At 48.3% G+C, this 21,225-nt stretch overlaps 1 protein-coding gene across 1 annotated transcript; it reads right to left on the bottom strand.

Annotated features, from left to right (window-relative positions):
- Positions 1-409: 409 nt before the first annotated feature.
- On the bottom strand, positions 410-9,337 carry TRARG1 (trafficking regulator of GLUT4 (SLC2A4) 1). The gene is made up of 2 exons (XM_066636442.1): positions 8,957-9,337; positions 410-601 (listed from the first exon to the last, which is right to left on the bottom strand). The coding sequence occupies exons 1-2, from the start codon at positions 9,335-9,337 to the stop codon at positions 410-412; spliced, it is 573 nt and encodes a 190-aa protein (XP_066492539.1).
- Positions 9,338-21,225: the final 11,888 nt, after the last annotated feature.

Raw genomic sequence — 21,225 nt, 5'->3', positions numbered from 1 at the left:
TGATAAGGTCTAAGAGAGGGGTGTCAAACTCATTTCATGCAGTGGGCCAAATAGCATCCATTGTGGCCAATGAGGGCTGGAAGTGATGCCATTAAGCAAGTGATGACCAGAAATGAGCACTATTTCCTCACTTAGGAACTCATGAGCTGCAACTGACTGAGGAGAAAATATGCAAATCTTGGTGACGTTTCAAGATATGGGAGAGTCCAATTATCAGGTTGGCCACCTTTTCAGCAGCGCCACTTCTGCCAAGGCACCACTTAACAGCTCAGCAGCTGATGATGGTGCTGGGAGAGCCCAGCTATCATGCGAGCTGGATAAAGAGCTTCTACAGGCTACATCTTGCATGCAGGCCTTGACACCCCTGGTCGAAGACTTCCTTAGTCAGACCACACCCCATGTTGTTAACTCACAGAAGTTTATTGTGGGTGTTGTTTTTCTTTAAAGACTTGGAAAGAAGCTGGTACTTACCCGCCAGATTTACTGAACAGATGACAATAATGACAATTCCCAGCACAATAGAGAGGATGCTGAGGAACCTGGCCACGCGCCCCAGCCGCCGGGCACCGTCCACATCCCCCTGCTGGTTGCTGTTCCTGGACTGGCAAAAAGAGACAAACAGAGGCCTTTGTAAGAATGACTGTGCTCTGCTTGCTCCCCCTCCCTTTTCATGGCATTAAGAACATAAGAACAGCCCCACTGGATCAGGCCATAGGCCCATCTAGTCCAGCTTCCTGTATCTCACAGCGGCCCACCAAAAGGCCCAGGGAGCACACCAGTTAAGGGAGCACTACCTCGTTGGAGCGAGGCTGGGGTGATGGGAGTACCCAGAGCTAGATTTATAGAGCGCATTCTCTAAAGCAGGGGCCTCTAAACTACAGTGCACTGGCTGGATCTGGTGCACCAGGAAAATCATCTTGGGTGTTGTGGTGGCAAAGCCTTACTGTTCCACCCCGCTGCCTCCTATAGTTGTTGTTGTTGACAACAACAACAACAGTATTTATATACCACTTTTCAACGGAAAGTTCACAAAGCGGTTTACAGAGAAAATCAAACAACGAATGGCTCCCTGTCCCAAAAGGGCTCACGATCTAAAGGGATGCAAAAGAACACCAGCAGACAGCCACTAGAAAAGACAGTGCTGGGGTGATCTTTATGCCTGATCTTTGCTGAAACTTATGCCAAACAGCCACTTCCCCCAGAAAATTGGGGCACAGAGCCTTTTGGGGTGGTTGGCAGTGGAAACGGCTGCCCAGTGCGAGTTTCTGCAAAGATCAGGCACAATTACAGAAAGCAGCAGGGCAGAACAGTACGGTTTTGCCACCACCACACCAGAAATTATTTTCTCGGTGTACCTCAGATCATAGTTTAGAGGCCCCTGCTCTAAACCATGCTCACTTACGTTAGTTGCTGGACAGAAAGATTTGGACATTTGAGTATAAACCAATTAGCAGGGCTTCCAAAACCTTTTAGCACCATGACCCACTTGTTGGTCTCATCGACTGGGTGGCGCCCCAGAATGCCTTGCAGTGGCTGTGTAGTGCCCCAGAGTGCTTTGTGGTGCCCCATCTAGCGCCAGCCCGCAACTGTTTTGTGACCCACCAATAATCAGTTTGTGACCTGCTGGTGAGTCACAACCCACTGTTTGTGGGAATAGATGAGTTAGCTAAAGTTTGGGTGGCATGCCCTGTCTAAGAACATCTGGCATGCCAAATGCCAGCCCCCCTTACCTGGTACTACCACTGCTGCTGCTTCTCTTGTTCCCTGGGTTTGAAAAGGAAAAGGGGAATAGAATGGAAGAGGAAGTGTGGAGGAGAAGAGAGTGGCGGGCTAGACTGTTCCCTCTCTACCACACTTCCTCTTCCACTTGGTTCCCCTCTTACTTATCAAATCCAAGGAGAGGAATAAAGAGAATAGGTAGCAAATACCCCTACCTGTCTGACACCTGAGAACAACAGCCCAGCTCTGTATGCTGGCTGTGAACCCAAGCCCTAAATACAAATACAATGACAATCTGGTTGCTTTTATATCTTATATTGAAACTCTTCCCCCCTCCCACCCCCCACCCCCGGCAAGTGAGTGTCTTCCTCTGAACAGCAACAAATGTGTATATTTCTAATTTGGTGCTGTTGCGTAATTTATCCCCCCCCCTTGTTCCCCAACCTGCAGACCTCACCTAATTGACCATGCTTTAATGCAAAACGTATTTTTTTTTCTTATTAAGCAGGAAGAATTTTTATATTTGTTTTTTTCTCCATATTTAGGCATACGTTGAATTGTATGTTTTCTCAGTAGTGTTAACTTTCAGTCTTATTTTGGGAAAAGGAAAATGTGTTAATAACGTTAAGAATGAGGAAGGCCTTCAGATAGGGCTCTGCAAATTTGTACCAGGCAGAGCTGCTCCAAGACCTCCTGATGCCTGAGGCGGCAGGCCAAATGCTGCCCCTCCTTACCCAGTGGCAGCCTCTGTTCTGCCGCTCTCTAATGTTCTAGCTCAGCAGTCTCCTCCTCTCCTTATTTTCTCTTCCTTTCTGCCCTCCTCTTCCTTTCCAATCCAGGAAAGAAGGAATAGTAGAAGCAGTGGAGGCAAGCAGCTGGACAGAGATGGGCATCCTGAATGGGCACTTCCTACAAATCTGCTGCCTGAGGCATCCACTTTAGTTGGCCTTATGGATGAGCCTGCGCTGGTACCAAGCCTAGCCAAACCAGAAGCTTCACACTACCTGCTAATCACAGGCTTTTATGTTGCACTTATGCTGCCCAGGCCCTTGTCTTCTGCTATGGTCAAAGACAGCTGGGGTACAGTCAAGCTCAGGAACCCAGCCTTAGGGAGTAGGAGGCACCTAGTTTGAGAATGGTGTTGTGGGTAAAATGCCAGGTTAGGACTGGGGAAACTGAATTTTAATCACCTCTTGGCACATGTAGATAATTTTGGGCCAGAAATGAGGAGATCCAAAAAACTAGGCAGTGGTTTCGGCATTCCTGGGTGTCTCTCCAAGTAGGCAAAATCTCTCTCTCTCTCTCTCTCTCTCTCTGTGTGTAAACAGCTGTGCCAACAATTTCCAGATGTTATGCAACCTAAGCAATTTTGAGGGCAGCTGAGTCATGGAATGTCATGACTGTTCGGTGGAAAAATAAAGAGAAAGAAGGGAAAAGAATTGGTGGACTGAGCCCCTGATTCTGGAAAGAGGATTAGGGTTGGGGGGAGACATACCATTGAGGCTTAAAAACTCTTCTACCTATGGGGAGGCTTTAGGGGGGAGAAATGGAAAAAGGACACTTTCTCACATACCAGAAACCTCCCTCCCTTCCACCCACACCAGTCTCTATTCTCATACAGTGCTCAGGTTTGGGGCAAGCAGTCTGCCCTGATCCTAAGCCCTTTAGCACTAAATAGCACAATGGGGAAGGTTTCAGGAGGGTGGTAAGGGGAAAAAATTGCCCCTTTCTTCCCTCCCTACCCACCCCCTCCCACATCCTGAAACCTTAAGAAGAGACTTGCTGGATCAGGCCAAGGGTCCATCTAGTCCAGCTTCCTGTAACTTACAGTAGCCCACCAGATGCCTCAGGGAGCACCCTTGCATTCAGAAATTGGCGAATTCTAAAACCTGGAAGCTGCATATAGTCATATCATGACTATAAGGTATTTGTTCTAGACTTGCTGGAACCCTGAAAAACAGAATTCTTGTTAGGGGCTTGAGGACACACTATAATGTTTTGTTGCCAGTCTCACTTGTATATGTTCATTGTGTATAATTTGTCCTGTGGTCCTAAATACTTACTAGGGAGCTCAATTGGGCTCAATGGGATTCTCTTCCCATTCAATGTGCCTAGGATTGCACTGCCCCTCTGTTTTTGTTACCTATGGAAAGGGGCACATTTTCACAGCACAGAACCTGGGCGATCTTTTCCAAGCGTGGAGTCCCTGCAGCGCTTTCCTTATCTCACAAGGCTATTGTGAGAAGCCAATGGCCGAATGTTGCTGAAGAATCTTTACACATTCAACTAATGGGTTGTGCATTGTAATGAAATAACAGGCACAGAGACATTTTGCATTAGCAGCAGAACTGCTGCTTCTCGTAACCCAAAGGGGGTCAGGATAACAAGCTCTACTTTCCCTTGCCCATCATGAGTTGGAGCTTCTCTGTGGATTTCCCTAAAAGCATTTCCTCCTTGGAGCAATTAGAGACTACCATGGACAGCTCCCTGCAGGAATCCGCCTCTTTCTTTTTGAGTCCGATTCCTACAATCCCTTCCAGTTGGGTGCCTCTCTCTCTCTCTCTCTGGCACGGTTCCCAGGCCAAGTACTCTCCATTTCATCCTGGCTATGACTTGGAAGAGGAATCAGAACATGCCCCTCTTTCCCTGTTTTATGCTAACGCTAAGGAGTGACCTAGTTAGCAGATTCATAAGAACATAAAAACAGTCCCACTGGATCAGGCGAAAGGTCTATCAAGTCCAGCTTCCTGTATCTCTCAGTGGCCCACCAGATGCCTCTGGGGGCACACAAAACAACAAGGCACCTGCATCCTGTTGCCACTCCCTTGCACCTGGCATTCTGAGGTAGCCTGCTTCTAAAACCAGGAGGTTGCACATACCCATCACGGCTTGTAACCTAAATGGATGTTTCTTCCAGAAACCTGTCCAGTTCCCTTTTAAAGGCATCTAGGCCAGATGCCATCACCACGTCCTATGGCAAGGAGTTCCACAGATTAATTACACGCTGGATAAAAAAAATAATTATATTTTGTCTGTTCTAACTCTCAGGACACTCAATTTTAGTGGATGTCCCTGGTTCCAGCATTCAGAAGCCACTCTGCCTAGAACTCTGTTTCAGTACCTGCCTCCTCTCCCTTTCTTGGCTCCCTAATTCACAGCTTTCCTAAACTTTTCATGGAAGTGCCATTTTCCCAAATACCACCACTGCCATCGGATACAACAGCTGCACAATGGAACAGGAAGTTTGACCCACAATTGGGACTTCACTGTGACTGATCCTTTTTGGGAGGAGGCAACAGTAAAGCCCCATCTTGCCCACTGGGACATTGTCCCACCCCCGCCATCTTCACTTACAGCACGCACTGAAAGTGCAGGCAGACCTTTCTTCACACCTTAAATATCATTCTGGTTATGAGATCAAACAAGGTAGTGAAGCCAGAGTGAAATCAGAATGAAATGCAAATTGATTTGAGATACCCAGGCTCATCCCTTAGGGTTTAAGTTTTGATATTAATAGGTCATATCCAAAATGACCTTCTCACCCCACTTTAAAAAGTACCAAGCCAAACCCTGTACACCAGTGTTTCTCAAACTGTGGGTTGGAACCCATTAGGTGGGTCGCAAGCCAACTTCAGGTGAGTTTCCATTCATTAAAAGGTGTATTTTATTTTTAATATATTAAACTGGATGCTATCATGGTATGTGACAGTATCTGGGGAAATGTTACAGATTTGTACTTTTAACAAGCTACTATGTAAATGCTTTTAACAATGATAGTCAATGGGGCTTTTTCCTGGGTAAGTGTGGATAGGATTGCAGTATTTGGGATGTTTGGGTATTTTTTTTAAACAGCAACAAGTGTTTGGGAGGGTTAAGAGGGTTCTTCTATATTTTAAATAAATTTTTAAATGCATACTAATAGTAAACTTTAATTTTATTAACTTGATTTTGTTGTATGGGTGTGTTAAAATTTTTCTTGCTTGATGATGTCACGTCCAGGTTAATGACATCACTTCCAGTGGGTCCCGACAGACTGTCATTCTAAAAAGTGAGTCCCAGTGCTAAAAAGTTTGAAAACCTCTGCAGCACAGTATTTGAAAATAATTTGTGAAGGACTTCTAAGTGAATAGGTGGGGTTCCTGAGCAGACTTCAGCCACAGCAACTTTTTTTCCAGTTATGAATCACTGGGACTAAATGATTTGGTAAGAAGCTGGATGGCTAATATTCATTTCTACATGGAAAAAAATAGCATGCCTACTGATGCGAGCATAGATTCTATTCTATGTACATGGAAGTACATAGGAAGAGCCCTGCTGGGTCTGACCAAAGGTCCATGTTGCTCAGCATCCTAACAGTGACCAATCCAATGCTTTTACGGAATATACAAGTAGGGCACAAAGGCAACATGATTCCCTCTTTGAGTCCCAACCTTCATATCTGATCCTGCTTCTGCTCACGGAGGCTCCATTAGTTATCCTGGTTAAGAACTGTTGGTAGAATGATCCTCCATTAATTTGTCTAATCCCCTTGGAGAGCAAATGATAATTGCATCTTGCAACAACAAATCCCTTGAGTCTATTACACATCATCATGCAAACCTTTCCTTTTGTCTGGGTTGCATTTACTGCTAATCAGTTTGGTTGGATGAAGGGCAAAAAGTGTGTGTGTGTGTGTGTTTCCACTTTCTCCACTGCACAATTTTACAAACTCTTATTCCATCTCTCTCCTCACATCACCCCTTTTCCAGCTCTGCCGTATCCTTCGCACAAATATAATACCCTTTCATTTGGGCGTAAAGCACAGCCCCAGTCCATTCTTTCAGTGCCTGAGCTAGAACAATGTTGAAAACAAGGACAAGGATGCACCCAAGCATGTATAATTCCTTTCCTTTATGTGCGACCTGCTTCCACTGATCTGAGAGAGTGTCCCAGCCTCTTCGTGCGGCTTGAGTCTTAGCACTTCTTCCTTTAGAAAACTGGAAAAGATTGCTTGACTCTTCCTCCCTCCATCTCAGCTGTATGTGCCAGAGTTGGAGTCAACATCCTGTTTAGATCTGCAGAGGTCTCTGCACGCCAGCAGAGCCACCTCCCCAGGCCTACAAATTACATCTCTCCAGCCCCAGAATGTTCATCTTCACCCCAAAGTCAGTGCCTGAAGATGCTGATTTTATCCAGAAATGAGTACAACACCTGGAACAGCAAAGCATTCACTGCTCTCTATGACAGTAGCATAGCTAGAGGGGGTGCAAAGTCGACTCTGATTTGCTTCCACCAGCCCAGAATGACTCCGAAGGGGAGGGGCCACTTGCACACTGTGGTGAGGCTCCCTGTGAAACTTAGTGCTTTGCACGCCCTCCAGCTACACCACTGCTCTATGGTTTGCAGGGGTCATGTAGCCAGACTCGCTTGACAGGAAAGAAAGGGGCTTGCCACCCCTCTGAATTAGGTTGCCAGCTGGACTGGCTTGGGGTCAACAAAGACCCCTTTCTCAGCTCCCTGAAAGGTGGCAAACAAGATGGGCACAGGAGGGGGACAGAACAGGCCACCCTTCTTTAGCATCTATTGGCATAGGTTCTGCTGAGGAGTTCCTCACTTGGAAGTCCTGGACCTACATCAAGGTGTGTGGCAGCAGCTTCAGGTTGCTGGAGACACTCTGCACATGCTCAGACCTAATCTGCTACTAGATTACACTGCAACAGCCTCACTTTTTTCTCTTTTTTATTCAGAATATATTTTTTTTCCCCAGCAGAGAATGGAGCCCCAGAAAATTCTGGTGCCAAGCATGTGGCTCTTGGCTACGTTAATTCCCTCCAAAGTGGGACTCCAGCCACCAACCTGGCCAAGTGGGGGAGGGGGGCTGGAAGAGTGGAAGGGAAGGGAACGTGGAACCATTTATTAATATAATTGGTTGCAAACCACAAGGGAAAATAACTCAAACCACAACCACCACTCAAGAAAAACACCAATGCACACCCTGTTTAATTCTGAGCCTACAGAACGAACTGCTCCTCTCAGTGCTGTGGAGAGCAGCCTCTACACCAGGGGTGCTCACACTTTTTTGGCTCGAGAGCTACTTTGAAACCCAGCAAGGCCCGGAGATCTACCAGAGTTTTTTTTTACAATGTTTGCACCATCATAACATATAACATTTATGTATACAATGTATGTTGGTGTACCTTGAGCCCCACTGAGTATAACAGGACTTACTCCTGAGTAGACATGCCTAGGATTAGGCTGTGAGGCTGCAATCCTAGCCACACTTACCTGGGAGTAAGCCCCATTGAGTACAATGGGCCTTACTCCCGGCGTTTCCTCCCAGAGGCACCTGAAGGAGGGGTCGGCACTCCACGATCTACTCATTTTGTCTCGCGATCTACCGGTAGATCGCGATCCACCTATGGAGCACCCCTGCTCTACACTTAATGTGGTCAGAGATCATCAGTTAAAGTTGTTTTTTCTCTTTTGTTACAATTTGGTGTCCTGGTTGAAACATCTTTACAAAATGATCCTCCACCAGCTGGCTCTCCCCACATTTCAGGAAGAATGAACTGCTACAGCAGCGTAGCTGGGGGGGGGCAAAGCACTAAGTTTTGCAGGGAGCCTCACGGCAGCTGGAGGGGCTAGCGTAGCTAGAGGGTGGGCAAAGCACTTAGTTTTGCAGGGAGCCTTATCACAGCTGGAGGGTGAGTAGCTTGAGGGGGAGGCAAGTAACTAGGGGAGGTTAAGTAGCTGTGGGGGGCAAAGCACTAAGTTTTGCAGGGAGTCTCCCCGGGGCGTGCAAGCGGCCCCTCCCCTTCGGAGCCATTCCGGGCGCCTCCATTTTGCTCCCCGCCTGGAAAGACTCCGAAAGGGAGGGGCCGCTTGCACGCCGCCTGCAAAACTTAGTGCTTTGCCCCGCTCTAGCTACGCCACCGCCCTGGACAGTCTTGGATCCCGATCCTACGCCTGTCTGCTCAGACCACCTCACTGGGGTCAATGGGGCTTGCTCCCAGGTCAGCGTGTGGATAGGAGTGCGGTCTTGGAGAGGTGAGGACCCCTCCCTTCCTTCCCTGCCCCTGCAGCCCCCGATCAAGTTCTTGGAGTAGCTGTAGCGAGTTCTTGAAGACCCCTCCTCTTCCCCCCCCACCAGTGGGGCGTCCCCCTGGGGAGAGCAGAGGGGCGCCAGGAGCGCGCCCTGGGGGGAGGGGCGGGCAGGGCAGGGCAGGGCAGGCGTCCGCCTGCAGCTCCCGCCGCTTACCATGATGGAGAAGACCAGGGCCAGGATGTTGATAGGCCAGACGGGGCAGAAGCAGGAGAAGATGGCCAGCAGCAGGTAGTCCTGCGAGCGCCCGGGCTCCTGGAGGTGGGAGGTGGTGGCCGTGGACGAGGCGCGCCCCAGGCTGAGCCGCGAGCGCGACAGCGGCGACGAGGCGTCCAGCTGCCCCTCGGAGCCGGCGCGGTAGGGCAGGCTGTGGCCGTTGCTCTCCGCCTGGCCCGCCGCCGCCGCCGCCCCGTCGCCCGCCGAGAAGGACTTGGAGAGGCGGCCGCCCGACAGCAGCTTCTCCGTCTCCTGCGCGAAGGCCGGCGGCGGCGAGCTCTCCAGCGCCTTCTCCGGCTGCCCGTCCGCGGGGAGGGCCATGGCCGCCTACTCGGAAGCAAGTCCCATGCGAGTCCGCGGGGCTTACTCCCGGGAAAGTGCGGAGTCTCAGGCGCGCCCGGCACGGAGCGCGCGGACTGGACTGGGCAGCAGGCTCTCGGCACTCGCCTGCCCTCCTCTCTCCGGGCGCCCGCCGGCAACTTGGCGCGCCCACAGCCCGCCCGTCGAGGGGCCGCCCAGCGGGGCTGTGAGCTCACGGAGGAGGAGCCAGGCCCGCTAGCTCCAGGGAGTGCCGTCGAGTGGGCGGTTCTGCGCTTTGGAGCCCCTTTCGAGCAGGGACGTTCGGTGGGTGGGGAGGCAGGTGAGGCAGAGCCTCCCCACTGGAGTCCTTATGAGGCAGAGCCTCCCCACCTGAGTGCTTTGAGAAGCACCGCCGTGCGAGGTGCCCAAGCACCCACAACCCACGTGCTCTGAGGCAGAGCCCCCCAACCTGAGTCCTTCGAAAAGCAACCCCACCATGTGAGGTGAGGCACGTGAGGCAGAGCCTCCCCACCCCACCGGACTCCTTTGAAAAGTGCCGCCACTGCCACCGTGTGAAGTGCACAAGCCCCCACAACCCATGCACTCTGAGGCAGAGTCTCCCCATCTGAGTCCTTCGAAAAGCATCACCACCATGTGAGGTGAGGCAGAGCCTTCCTACCTGAGTCCTTCGAAAAGCACCCACAACCCATGTGCTCCGAGGCAGAGCCTCCACACCAGAGTCCTTTGAAAAGCACCGCCATGCCATCCTGTGAGGCACCCAAGCATCCACAACCCATGTACTCTGAGGCAGAGCCTCTCCACTGGAGTCCTTCAAAAAGCTCCACCGCTGTGTGAAGTGACCAAGAACCCACAACCCAGATGCAGAGCGCATGGGTTTTGGGTGCTTGGGCGCTTCACACTGCAGCAGAGCCTTTCAAAGGACTCCAGTTGGGAGGCTCTGCCTCACCTGCCTCCCCACCCACATGGGGCTGGGAGCTTTGGGGGGGGGGGCTGAACTGGAGGGGGCTTTGCACAGGCCAATTATCTGGGAGGGCAGGGAGTGTATCTGGGGTGCCCAGGTGAGCCTAGCAGTTCTTCTGGTATATGTTCAGAGGTGTAACTAGGGTGGAGCCTGAGGGGCACCTCCCCCTGACACTATACCAGGGAGGGGTGCAATGTGCAAGACAGTCACTTCTGGCTTCTCCCTGGAGCAGAAGGTGCTGACATCTTCACAGCCTTGTTCTTTCTTCTGTGGAGGCTCTTCAAAGGGAGCAAAACCGCCAGCACTGTGGGGGTAAATTTGCACCCAGGCTCTGGGACAGACGAAAGAAGAGGGCCCAGAAATTACCTGGGATCTTATATTTTCCTATCTCACATGGGATGCTGGGTGCACAGCTGCTGCTGCTACTGAAATGATTTTCTATATTTAAAGATTTTCGAGAGGCATAGGAGTATGTTTGGTTTTCCATGTTACTGTATCTAGTGGCTGACACTGCACAGGCTGGTAGACCTGGGCTCTGCATTGGGAAGCCCAATAGACCTGGGCTCGAAAAACTTCTCTGGCTGATATCACTGTCTCCCTGCCCTAGTTGCCCCCTCTTCACTTCTGTTCTGCCCACCCTTATCACCTCCCTCCCATACTCTGTTTCGTCCCTTCCCTCTTTGGGAAGGGGTCCAAAAGAAACTTTGTACCTCCCGATAAAATTCCTCTCAGAGGCCCTGTATGTGATTGGAGGTGTAACTAGGGTGGACACTGAGAGTCATCTGCCCTAGGCACTATGCCAGGGAGTGCTATCTCTTCTCTCATGAGAAAGAAGGGGGAGCACGAAGCCATCAGCACCTCCTCCTCTGGGGAGAACTCAGAAAATGGATCTCTGAGAAAGCATTCATGCTATACTTCCCCCCCCCCCCGCTCCGCCTCTGAATGGAGGAACTGTGTGAGAGCAAGCCAGGACCAGAGCAAAGGGACACAGAACTCTTTGGAGAACTGATGTAACTTGGTGTTGTTGGCAGGCATGTGCTGCTGCTACCTAACACCAGCCAATAAAGCAGCTGGTATTTGTAAATTCAGCAAGTATCTCAAAGACACCCACGTGATGTCAACTCCCAAAGGAAGCCACAATCCATGCAGTTCTTTGCCCCTGGGATCTCTCACCACTGGGGGAAGTTTGGGGCACAAGCACCTAGCACTAGGGTCATAACACATACACAGGCATAACTAGAAGCCCTGACTTCAGGGGCAGTGACATCACATTGTGATCACATTACATATCACACTACATTACATATCACACTACATTGTGATGAATTTGCTATTATATTTTGGTAGAACATACTCAAAACAATGAATAATAATGTGCATTCCAGCAAAATTAAATTTCACACTGAAATGACAGGCAAGGGCAATGATTATCCGTGCAACACAGACCCACTTTTCTTTCTTTGCTTGTTTTGGGTATTCACGGCACTTTTACACAACAACTAGCAGTACAGCTAATGCGGCAGGGTCTCAAACTCAGGACAATGGCAGCATTAGGTCCCCCACCCTGTATTTTCTGTTGCTTACATTCCACACACCTTGTCTCAGCAATTGCTCTTCATTGCTAATTCTATGATGATCCAGGCTATCCTCTCTCTCTTTCTCCACTTGTGAATGTTTTTAATGCAGAAGAGATCCATTTTCATCTCTGCTGTGCTCTGCCAATTTGTTTATTTCCTCAACAAATTCCTGGCTATTTGTCTGTCTTTCTGACTCTCCTAATGCAGACCTGAGACAGCTAACAAGATCAAAGCAACACTGAAATTACAATACAAACTTAAAGTAACCATAGGAAGGCAAACAACAACAGTGTGTCCCAGAGAAATTCAGCCCATGTCAGGGCACATCAAATAGCTGCTCAGGACAGTTCTAATGCCTTCTGCAGGAATACCAAGTTGGGTTCTTCCTAGAGAGTGAGGCCCACAATCAGGGGTGTCCCCTGTGCCCCTAACTTATTTCTAGGCAGGCAATATGCTGAGCAGACCTTCCTTTGGAATGCAAAATCCAGTTAATATCTGCACATGTAAACATATTGTGATTAGAATCTGTGCCAGCTGGACTCATCTGTGAAACATCTGGGGACCTCACTCCCTGATGTTTTGGTAGGATACTGGTGTGAGTGAATAGTGGTTGATGTAATGGATGAAGTTTGTGGGAAGCAGTCAAGTGTCCTGGGTTTGTAACCAAGGATTTGAAAAAGCCACTTCTGGGAAGCCACAGGTATGCAGGGGTCTGTATGCCACAGGAAGCCACAGGTATGCAGGGAGGGAGATGCCATGGGAAGAAGGGAGAAAGAGTGGGGAGAGAGTGAGACTTGAAAATGAAAACAGTCTTCCAGTGATGAGGTGAGAATTTCCTGTGCACAATGGGCTTCTAAAATGTGACTCTCATCTCTTCCACAAAGCATCTGAGGAATGCATGTTTCTAAAATGTGAAAACCAGTCCTTTTTTCCACCTTATTACACACAGCTCCCTCTCCTGACCTGAAGCCCCTTGTGAACCCTTCCCTTACTTCTGTCCCTATCTCTTTGCCCCAGACACCATTCCAAGATCTGGGGATAGGAAACAAAGTTCCAGCAAGGGTCAAAGGCCTGCTTTTAGATGTAGCAGAGATGAAACCAATCCGCACCCCCCCCCCAGGCAGTATATTATAAGAGCACTTGCTGGTTCACTTTGAAAAGAAATAGGAAAAAAATAGGTGCTCTTGAGGAATGATCAGCTGTAGACGAAATGTTGGAAAAGGGGGCCACAAATGCCTTCCTTAAATGGGATCTTGGTTTCACTCCCTCCTAAAAGTGTTACTCAGCCTCCTATCACCCCAGACAGCTCCCTGCACACTTCCTCCCCCTGGGCCTGGGTAAGTCTCCTTCTCATTCCTTTTCTGCCTTGTTGGTCCATGTACCCCTTCTGCATCCCCCCCCCCACTGAAAGCCCCATGGCACTCCAGCCCTGCCCTCCCACTTTCAAGCACAGAGATTTTCCTAGCTGGAATGTCTGCATCCTCTCCCATCACCTCTGGAGACTATCAAACCATTGTGAAGGAATAGGTCTCATTCATATGTGGCCTGTCCTGTTTTCAGACAGACTTCTGCTGCAAAGCCTTTCTTTTCCCATCTGAGGCTGCCTCACTGATATGAACTCCCTTCACATCTCTCCCATATCATTGCATGTGTGTCTTGGGCAGTCTCTATGCTGTTGTGCTATAGATTTCACACCCCAAGTTTCAAGACAAAGAGGTAAAAATGTCCTCGTTTTTTTCTAGCCATCAGGGTGTCTTAGAATATATGTGTACCAATTTCAGCTTTCCATCTGTTGTGCAAATATCATAACCATTCTGATGTCCCTGTCAGTGAGTACATGAAGCCCAAGCATCTTTCAATTCCATGCTGTTATGTTATATTCCTGGATTATTCTGGCTCTGGAGCAAAGAAGAGAACTGGTGAGGAGTGCCACCTTGTGGACTACAAGCAAACATCTTCTATATCATCCTTCCCAATCTGAAAGCACAACAGGAGTCTCTATTTTCACTTGGGTCGCTCCTTCTTGACTTTCCCCCACTGCCTCAGCCTCAGCAAGGTTTCAGTTTTCTGCATCATACAGAGAAGAAAACAGGTTGAAATGTGGTTGCTTTTTGACTTTGCAAAAAGTTAGGCCATTTTCATTTCCTGCCATCTGACAGTCCTGATTTCAATTTTGTACACACACATGAAAACTTATGCTGTAATCCATTTGCTTATCTTTAAGGTGCTAGAAGACTTTTTGTTGCTTTCACTGCTACTGACTTAACATGACTACCCCTCTGGAAGCTGTCAACATTGCTCAGACGCAGAGATGTTATCTCCTTTGGATCTCTCATCCTTTGGGACCGAGACAGCATTTCCCTGGACAACTGGCAGAAAGAAATGCAGCTGAAGCAGCCACAATGTGAGTGTCACAAACTGTTTGGGGATTGTGTGAGTCTCCTTGGAGGTTGGTCCAAAGAGCCAGAGGAGCTTGTTACTTTGAACAACAGGCTGCTCACAGTCCCATGATGCTGAACCAGTCTCAGTACTGCACTGTAGTGATCACTGTACCCAGTTGTGGTACAGAAAAATAGTGCTGGGATCTCCAGGTATCAAGCAAATTCACACCCCAGGGTTTCAGAGAGACAAATGTTGTTAAGCTGCTGTGTAAAGTGGGGTAGTACCTTTATCAACCCCAAAATAACAAGCTATCAGATAGCTGCTTTGAATGCCTGGGAGGGCGATAAAGTGGGGTATAAATTAGGAAACAAATAAACAACAAGCTTTTGAATCCTGCAGGATTCTTCATCCAGCTAGATCAGGGGTGTCAAACTCATTTCATCCTGGGGGCCACACTGGATTCAGGGCACCTACTGAGGGCCGAACTCCAAATGTGGCACCCAGAAGTGACCTGAACACAGGAAGTGATGTAACATCTTCCTGTTTTTTTAAAAAGCTGAGGCTTCTCCCTCGCTCTCCTACCTCACCTCACCCCAGACCCCATTCTGCCACAAAGCATCCCCTGCCTGCCAGCCAGCCAAGATTCCCAGTCACCCCCAGACCCCACCCCCATTCTATCACAAAGCACCCCTTGCCTGCCAGCCAACCAGTCACCCCTAGCCCCCAGCCCCCCACCCCCATTCTACCAGAAAGCATCCCCTACCTGCCAGTCTACCAGTCACCCCCAGCGCCCCACCCGCCATTCTGCCAGATAGCACCCCCTGCCTGCCAGCCAGCCAGTCACCCTTAGCCCCCTCATTCTGCCAGAAAGCATCCCCTGCCTGTGAGCCAGCCAGTCACCCCCAGCCCTCCCACCCCTCACTCACCCACAAAGCATTCCCTGCCTACCAGCCACCCCAGCCCCCCACCCCCCACTCTACCACAAAGCATTCCCTGCCTACCAGCCCCCCACCCCCCACTCTACCACAAAGTATCCCCTGCCTGCCAGCCAGCCAAAATGCCGCGCGCGGCTGCTTCAGCCCTCAGTTGCCACTTCCAGCCGGAGACACCATGCGCGTCTGCTCTAGCCTTCGGAACTCTCTCCAGCCGCAGAGCTGTGCTCGTGGTTGGAGCAAGTGGGGGGTGGGGCAGCCCCAAACTTCCCCAAAGCTGGGGGGGGCGTCCAGAATGGCTCTGCGGGCTGGATCCTTATCTTTGACACCCCTGAGCTAGATAGTAAGCCAAAGGAGAGGGGAATAGTGGGGACATGCTGAATGCCTCATAAGTCTGCATTTTGTAAAATCACATAATGGAGTTTAGGTTTTTTTTTTAAATCACCCTCTGAAGGATGTGAAACAGTTACGGCTGCTTAGATAAAGGAAGCTAGGAAAAAAATTATAGGAAATGGCCCCCTCCATATTTTGGAAATATAGTTAATTCAAACCAGTCTCCAGCACTGACTTGAATCTTCAGAGTTCTTTCTAAGACAGAGATTAGGAAAAAAGCAGAGCAACCAGGTTGACTTTATTTTCTCAAAGCAGGGGATAGTTTGTTAAGATGATCAGTAGAGGTGGGAAAAAGCAGCAATAATGAAATAAAAAACATATAACACTGCTTTCTGCATTTCTCATTTTTGTAAAAAAAAACAAAAACAAAACCCTAACTCTGCAAAAAATAACCATTTTATTTGGTTTTTATTTATTATTTAGTGGGGGTTGCACGAGTAATGTCTATGGCTGTATCTGCTGACAATATACCACTGATATGACCTGTGTAGTACACTTTTAAAGTGATAATTTAGAATTATATGTTATACGTTACATTATAATATATAATTATATAACACTGCTTTCTGCACTTTCAACTTTTAGAAAACACAGAAATCCTCAAAGGAGGAAAAAAAGTTTTCATTTTCCCCCACCCCTAGTGATTGGATTGGAAAGTCACACAAAGTCAAAATAGGAGCATACAAATAATTGAAACTGTTTTGCACCCTTCTCAGTTCAGTCCTGCATGAAAACATCCTCAACTCCATCTTGTAAACTGCTCAGGCATCCAGGGAAGTGACATGCTTATGTGGCTTCAAGACGCTGGCCAAGTGTCCGTGAGGGTTCCCAGGACCCATCTGACTGACCTCTGAAGTCACCAGGACCTTTAGATGGGCAGCAGCCGAATGCATTGCTCCATTGCTTCCTCCAGGACCTTGCTTCCTGGAGAGCAATCTGATTTGGGGGTGTGGGGGGGCCAGAGGAGAATAACTTGCCTCTCTCTTAAAAGCAGTAACTTTTGCTCTCCCTGCCCAGAATGGCTCTGAAGGGAAGGGGCCACTTGCATGCTACTGTGAGGCTCCTTGCAAAACTTAGTGCTTTGCACCCCCTCTAGCTATGCCACTGGAGAGAGATTTACAATTTTACAAACTTGGAAATATTTAATTATTTCATTAATTTATTACTCATGGCAAACAAGCATGCACTGGCATTCTGGTTGTGAATTACTAATTTAGGTAATATAATAATTACAAAAAAATAAGACAATCCCAAAATGTTCTTGCAGTTACAAGCTGGTGTTGCTCTTATAGCTTTGTCTAGTCTCTTTAAAGTAAACCTGGTTAGCATCCTGTTCCATCCCATTTTCACTGATGTCCCCTAAACTGAATAAGGCAGACCACTCCACTCATGTATGATTAATTCTCTTCTCATTAACCTCTGCTTTCAAAGCAGAGAGAACACGGCGTCATGCCCGGCAATGATCTATGACTTAACTTGTTCGCCAAAAGTTTGGGTCTTGAGATTATGTGAGGGTATTTGAACATGTACAGAGTGCCCTTTCTTCACAGCCCAACAACTTGCAATCTTGTCATTCACAGGATAAAGGAGAGAACAACCACAAAGCAATTTTTAAACATTTTGCTTGGAAGTAAGCCCCCCACTGTGAATTCAGTGGAATCTGCTTTCCAGCAAGTGCATTTAGGATTCCAGCTTTAGGACTATAGGGAAGAGAAGCAAAGATCAGATTGCAGATCCTGACATCAAACAGATAGGGGTGCCAACTCCTATTGAAGTTATTTCTGGAGATCCTTTTCCCAACATGATGCACAGTTGATCATTCCTGCAGGAATTACAATCTCCAGGACAACTTTCAATGGTCACTTGAGATTGATGTGGATTCTTGGTGATTCCCAGTCAATACTGGAGGGTTGGCAGACATGATGCTGGCAGACTTGGTGGGAATAGGATCTGCCTAAAGTATGCTGTGGCCCTGCAGAGCAGCTCCCCTTGTAGAAGAGACATGGGATGCAACGCTTGAATGTGCTCAGCTTAAGAACATCAGTCAAACAGCTTCAAGCCACTGTGCAGTCAGTCTGGCTTCTGGATCAACCAGCCCAGTATCAGTTCTGGTGGGCCACTGTGAGATACAGGAAACTGGACTAGATGGACCTATGGCCTGATCCAGGAGGGCTCTTCTTATGTTCACAGAAAAGTCGTAGAGGCATGTTCACTCCCTGTGAAGAAGATCTGACACCCTGTCAGTGCAGATAGGTTTTGCAACAGCTGATGTGGCAATGTGACTGCATATTTTAAAAATCCACCTGGCTGTAGAACTTTCAAGCCTGTAATAGACACAAGATTCCCAAGGGCTGCCAGGCCCATTTGCAGCCAAGGAGGACCCATTCCTTGAACTGTTAAAGTCCAAGCATTAGGTCAAGTTTACCCCCTGCAGATCACAGGGACAGCCTCTCTCTATCAGGACAGAGTGGGGAGGGCTTGACAGCTTATCCTTTAGAAAAATCCATATTCCGAAGAGAAGGACCCAGGAGGGTAACTGCAAATGCTGTCCGTGTCTCTTTGCTGGCAGATGGCGTGACCCCGAAAGAGACAATGATCACTGGAGTAAAAAGCAGGGTAGGGTACATAAGTGTCTTCTTTAGGGCTTTCATAGAGCTTCTGGAAGGAAGAGGCAGGGGGGCACTTGCCACATACCTGGGTTGTGATGCAGGACTGAAAGGGTCCTATGTTCGTGTAGTTAGTCTCCAGTGGTGCCTGGAAGAGACTGACGTGGCTCCCCTTGATGCTTTCCTCGCCAAAGGGCCTGTGGCATTCAGCATGACCACAGGAGTGCCGAGATGTGGGATTGGAATGCAGTGACATCGAGAGGGACGCAATCCGGTTGATGGCCCTGCGCAAGGTGGCGATCTTGGAGAGCCGCTTCCCCCCGAGGTCGTGCTTGAGGGCCAGTCGCAGGGCATTGAATGCTTGGTTGTAATCCAGGATCCTCTTGCGCTCGCGGACATTGGCGGCCATGCGCCGGGCCTTGGAGCGCATTGGCCTGGGCTTACCTCTCCGCTTGGCTTCCTCTTCACTACTGGGGCAGACCGTGACCTTGCTCTTGCAGGACTGTAGGAAACAGATCCCATGGACAGTCACAGCTTGTTGTTCTCCTCCCCAGGCATCAGGTTCCTCTGGCTGATTTGTGCCTTTCACAAAAGCAGAGCCAGACATGGCTCACAAATCAATCACTCCAGTGTAGTGCTTCGCAGGATGACTCTGTCCCTCTTTCTCCAGGCTCCTCACTCCTGAGGTTTAAAAACTGTACCATGTGGATTCCTGTCTCAGGTCCTTTTTATTACCTGCCTCCAGGTATTCTGGGTTAGGCACTGACTCACAGGAAACCAAGGAAAGCCAAGCCTTTCCTCAACTGTGCTTATGCGTGGAATGCCACAGCCTGCCTCTTGTCACTCTATCCTCCTCTCCAATTAATTTCCCTCCTACCCTGCGCTGGGTGGCAGGAGGTGGGAGTTCCTGGTACTGGGGAATCATCCAGATGGAGAAGAAAAAAAGAACCAGCATGTGAAGGGTCTAACTATGAATGAATGACACTTCCTTTTCTAAGTACTTCTTATAGGCCTCCCGGTTTACCAATGCTTTAACCATACAGCACACTAGGCAACTCGTTCAGAGCCAAATGCCAACTGAAACGGGTACATCTGTGCAGCTCACTGGAAAGCAGGAAGTGAAGGCTTCGGGTGGGCATCCCAGACTCCAAGTGCCAAGGCTGAAAAAATTCAATCTCTAATGTCCACCTACTGACCTTCTGACAGTGGGGTTCAGACATGGATCAAGGTCTCAGTTGCTGATTTCAGTGCACGGGCAAGTGCCTAAGGTCAGTGGCCATCCTTCAAAAACATCTTAAGGCCAAAACCAATACTTTGAACTGAACTGGCAGCCAGTGAAGGCGATAAAACAAAATTGGAGTGACATGGTCCAGATAGCATAGCATTTATCCATTAACAGCCCAATCTTATCTAACCCCCCCCCCCACACACACCAATGCTGCCGAACCACCAGAATGCATGCGGTATCTTGCGAAGGGAGTCCCAGAGGTCCCCTAAGGGAACACTTACTGGGGGTAAGCCCCCATTGCCCATATGGATCTACTTGGACCCAGTAGCATAGCTGGGGGGCAGCACAGTAAGTGACCCCTCCCATTCACCATCGGAGCCAGGAACAGCAATGTGCAGGAGACACTGGTTTGTTGCATGCCTGTGCATTGCCCCTGCTGCCTGAAATGGCTCCGATGGTGAGTGGGAGGGACTGCTTACATGGTGTGTTGTTGCATCTGCAGTTCTTACCACACTGCCTTCCTCTAGCTATGCTGCCTTTTGAACCTACACCAGCAATTTTAGCTGGTGCAAGTCCTAGTGCACCCAGGAAGGTGGATCGGGGCCAAAAAAGGGGATAGGGTATCGGCAGCAACACCGTGGTTGGTACAGCCCCCTTCCTAGCCTCAACACACACCTATCCCCAACCCGGTCTTAGCCCCTTTCCTCCTTGTCCTGGCTCCATTCCTATGGATCAGTCCCAACACCAGTACTCCTAATATAATGCATCTGTATATGAAGTCTCCATTTAGCCATCCTGGGATTTTGCCTGCTTTTTAAAAAGTCATCTAAGTTTGCAACAATCACCTCATTTTTATTTGAAAGCGTTCATTTTAGTTATTTTCAGAAATTACATATAGTTTTCCCCACCATAGTGGTTGTCAAAAGTGGTTTCATGGTAGTGAATTCTACTGTGTGACTCTGGATAGCGAAAAGAAGCATTTTCTCTGGCCTGCTCTGAGTCGACAGCCAAATTATTGCCTTCAGTGATTCCAAGGTGTAATATAAGACTGTGTGAGAAAAAGGAACTTTCTCTCTGTTCTCTCCATCCCATTTGTAATGTTTTATTTATCTGAAAAATATCTATCCCACCTTAGCATTTTAAAAATGTTCAAAGTGTCAGTGCTCCAATCACTTAAATAATAATATTAACAAGCCAAAAAATTAGATAGTAATCCGAAAAATCCATTAAGGAGTACAGAAGCAGCAGCAAAAGCCATTTAAAAAATAAAACTAGGTGCAAAAAGAGCCTCTTTTTAAAAACTTCCTTTTTAAAAAATATTTTAAGCTTACAGTTGCAGAAAAGTTATAAAGATAAGAAATAGCATGGCAAAAGCAAGAGACACCTATGTGCTTCCTTTAGGAAAACAAATACAAGACCACAGGGAAAATCAATATCTATTACTTTTTGATACCAAAACATCCTTCCAAACTGTAAGATGATCTTTTAGAAGGTGAGGTATGGTCAGGTACATGATAGAATGCGTTATGAAAGGAAACCACTGATCAAAGCAATTGTCTTTTTAAAATAACCCCTCAAGAAGCTCTAAGTGGTAGTATATTTGTCCATTAATGCAAGTCTCTGGTATCATTGTTGAATACTCTGCATTGTAGACAATGCCACAAATGAGAAACGTTCATCTTGGCTGCAAGAAAGCAATAAATGAGCAGGTCTCTGCAGTCAGTTGTTCATTATTGAAGTTGTGGTGAAAACTCTTGATTTTCCTCTATTGTGTGTGTGTGTGTGTGTTGGATGTTCCTGTTACCTCTG

The sequence above is a fragment of the Tiliqua scincoides genome, chromosome 8 (genome assembly GCF_035046505.1).
Source record: "Tiliqua scincoides isolate rTilSci1 chromosome 8, rTilSci1.hap2, whole genome shotgun sequence".
In the NCBI taxonomy this organism is placed as follows: domain Eukaryota; kingdom Metazoa; phylum Chordata; class Lepidosauria; order Squamata; family Scincidae; genus Tiliqua; species Tiliqua scincoides.
The sequence above is the reverse complement of the archived record's forward strand: the minus strand, read 5'-3'. Positions and strand labels throughout refer to the sequence as shown.

Coding starts and splice junctions, on each gene's coding strand:
- TRARG1 (XM_066636442.1), bottom strand. CDS start 9,337: ATGGCCCTCCCCGCGGACGGGCAGCCGGAGAAGGCGCTGGAGAGCTCG. Junction 602..8,956: donor CCCTGGTCTTCTCCATCATG/GTAAGCGGCGGG, acceptor TCTTTTTGCCAG/TCCAGGAACAGCAACCAGCA.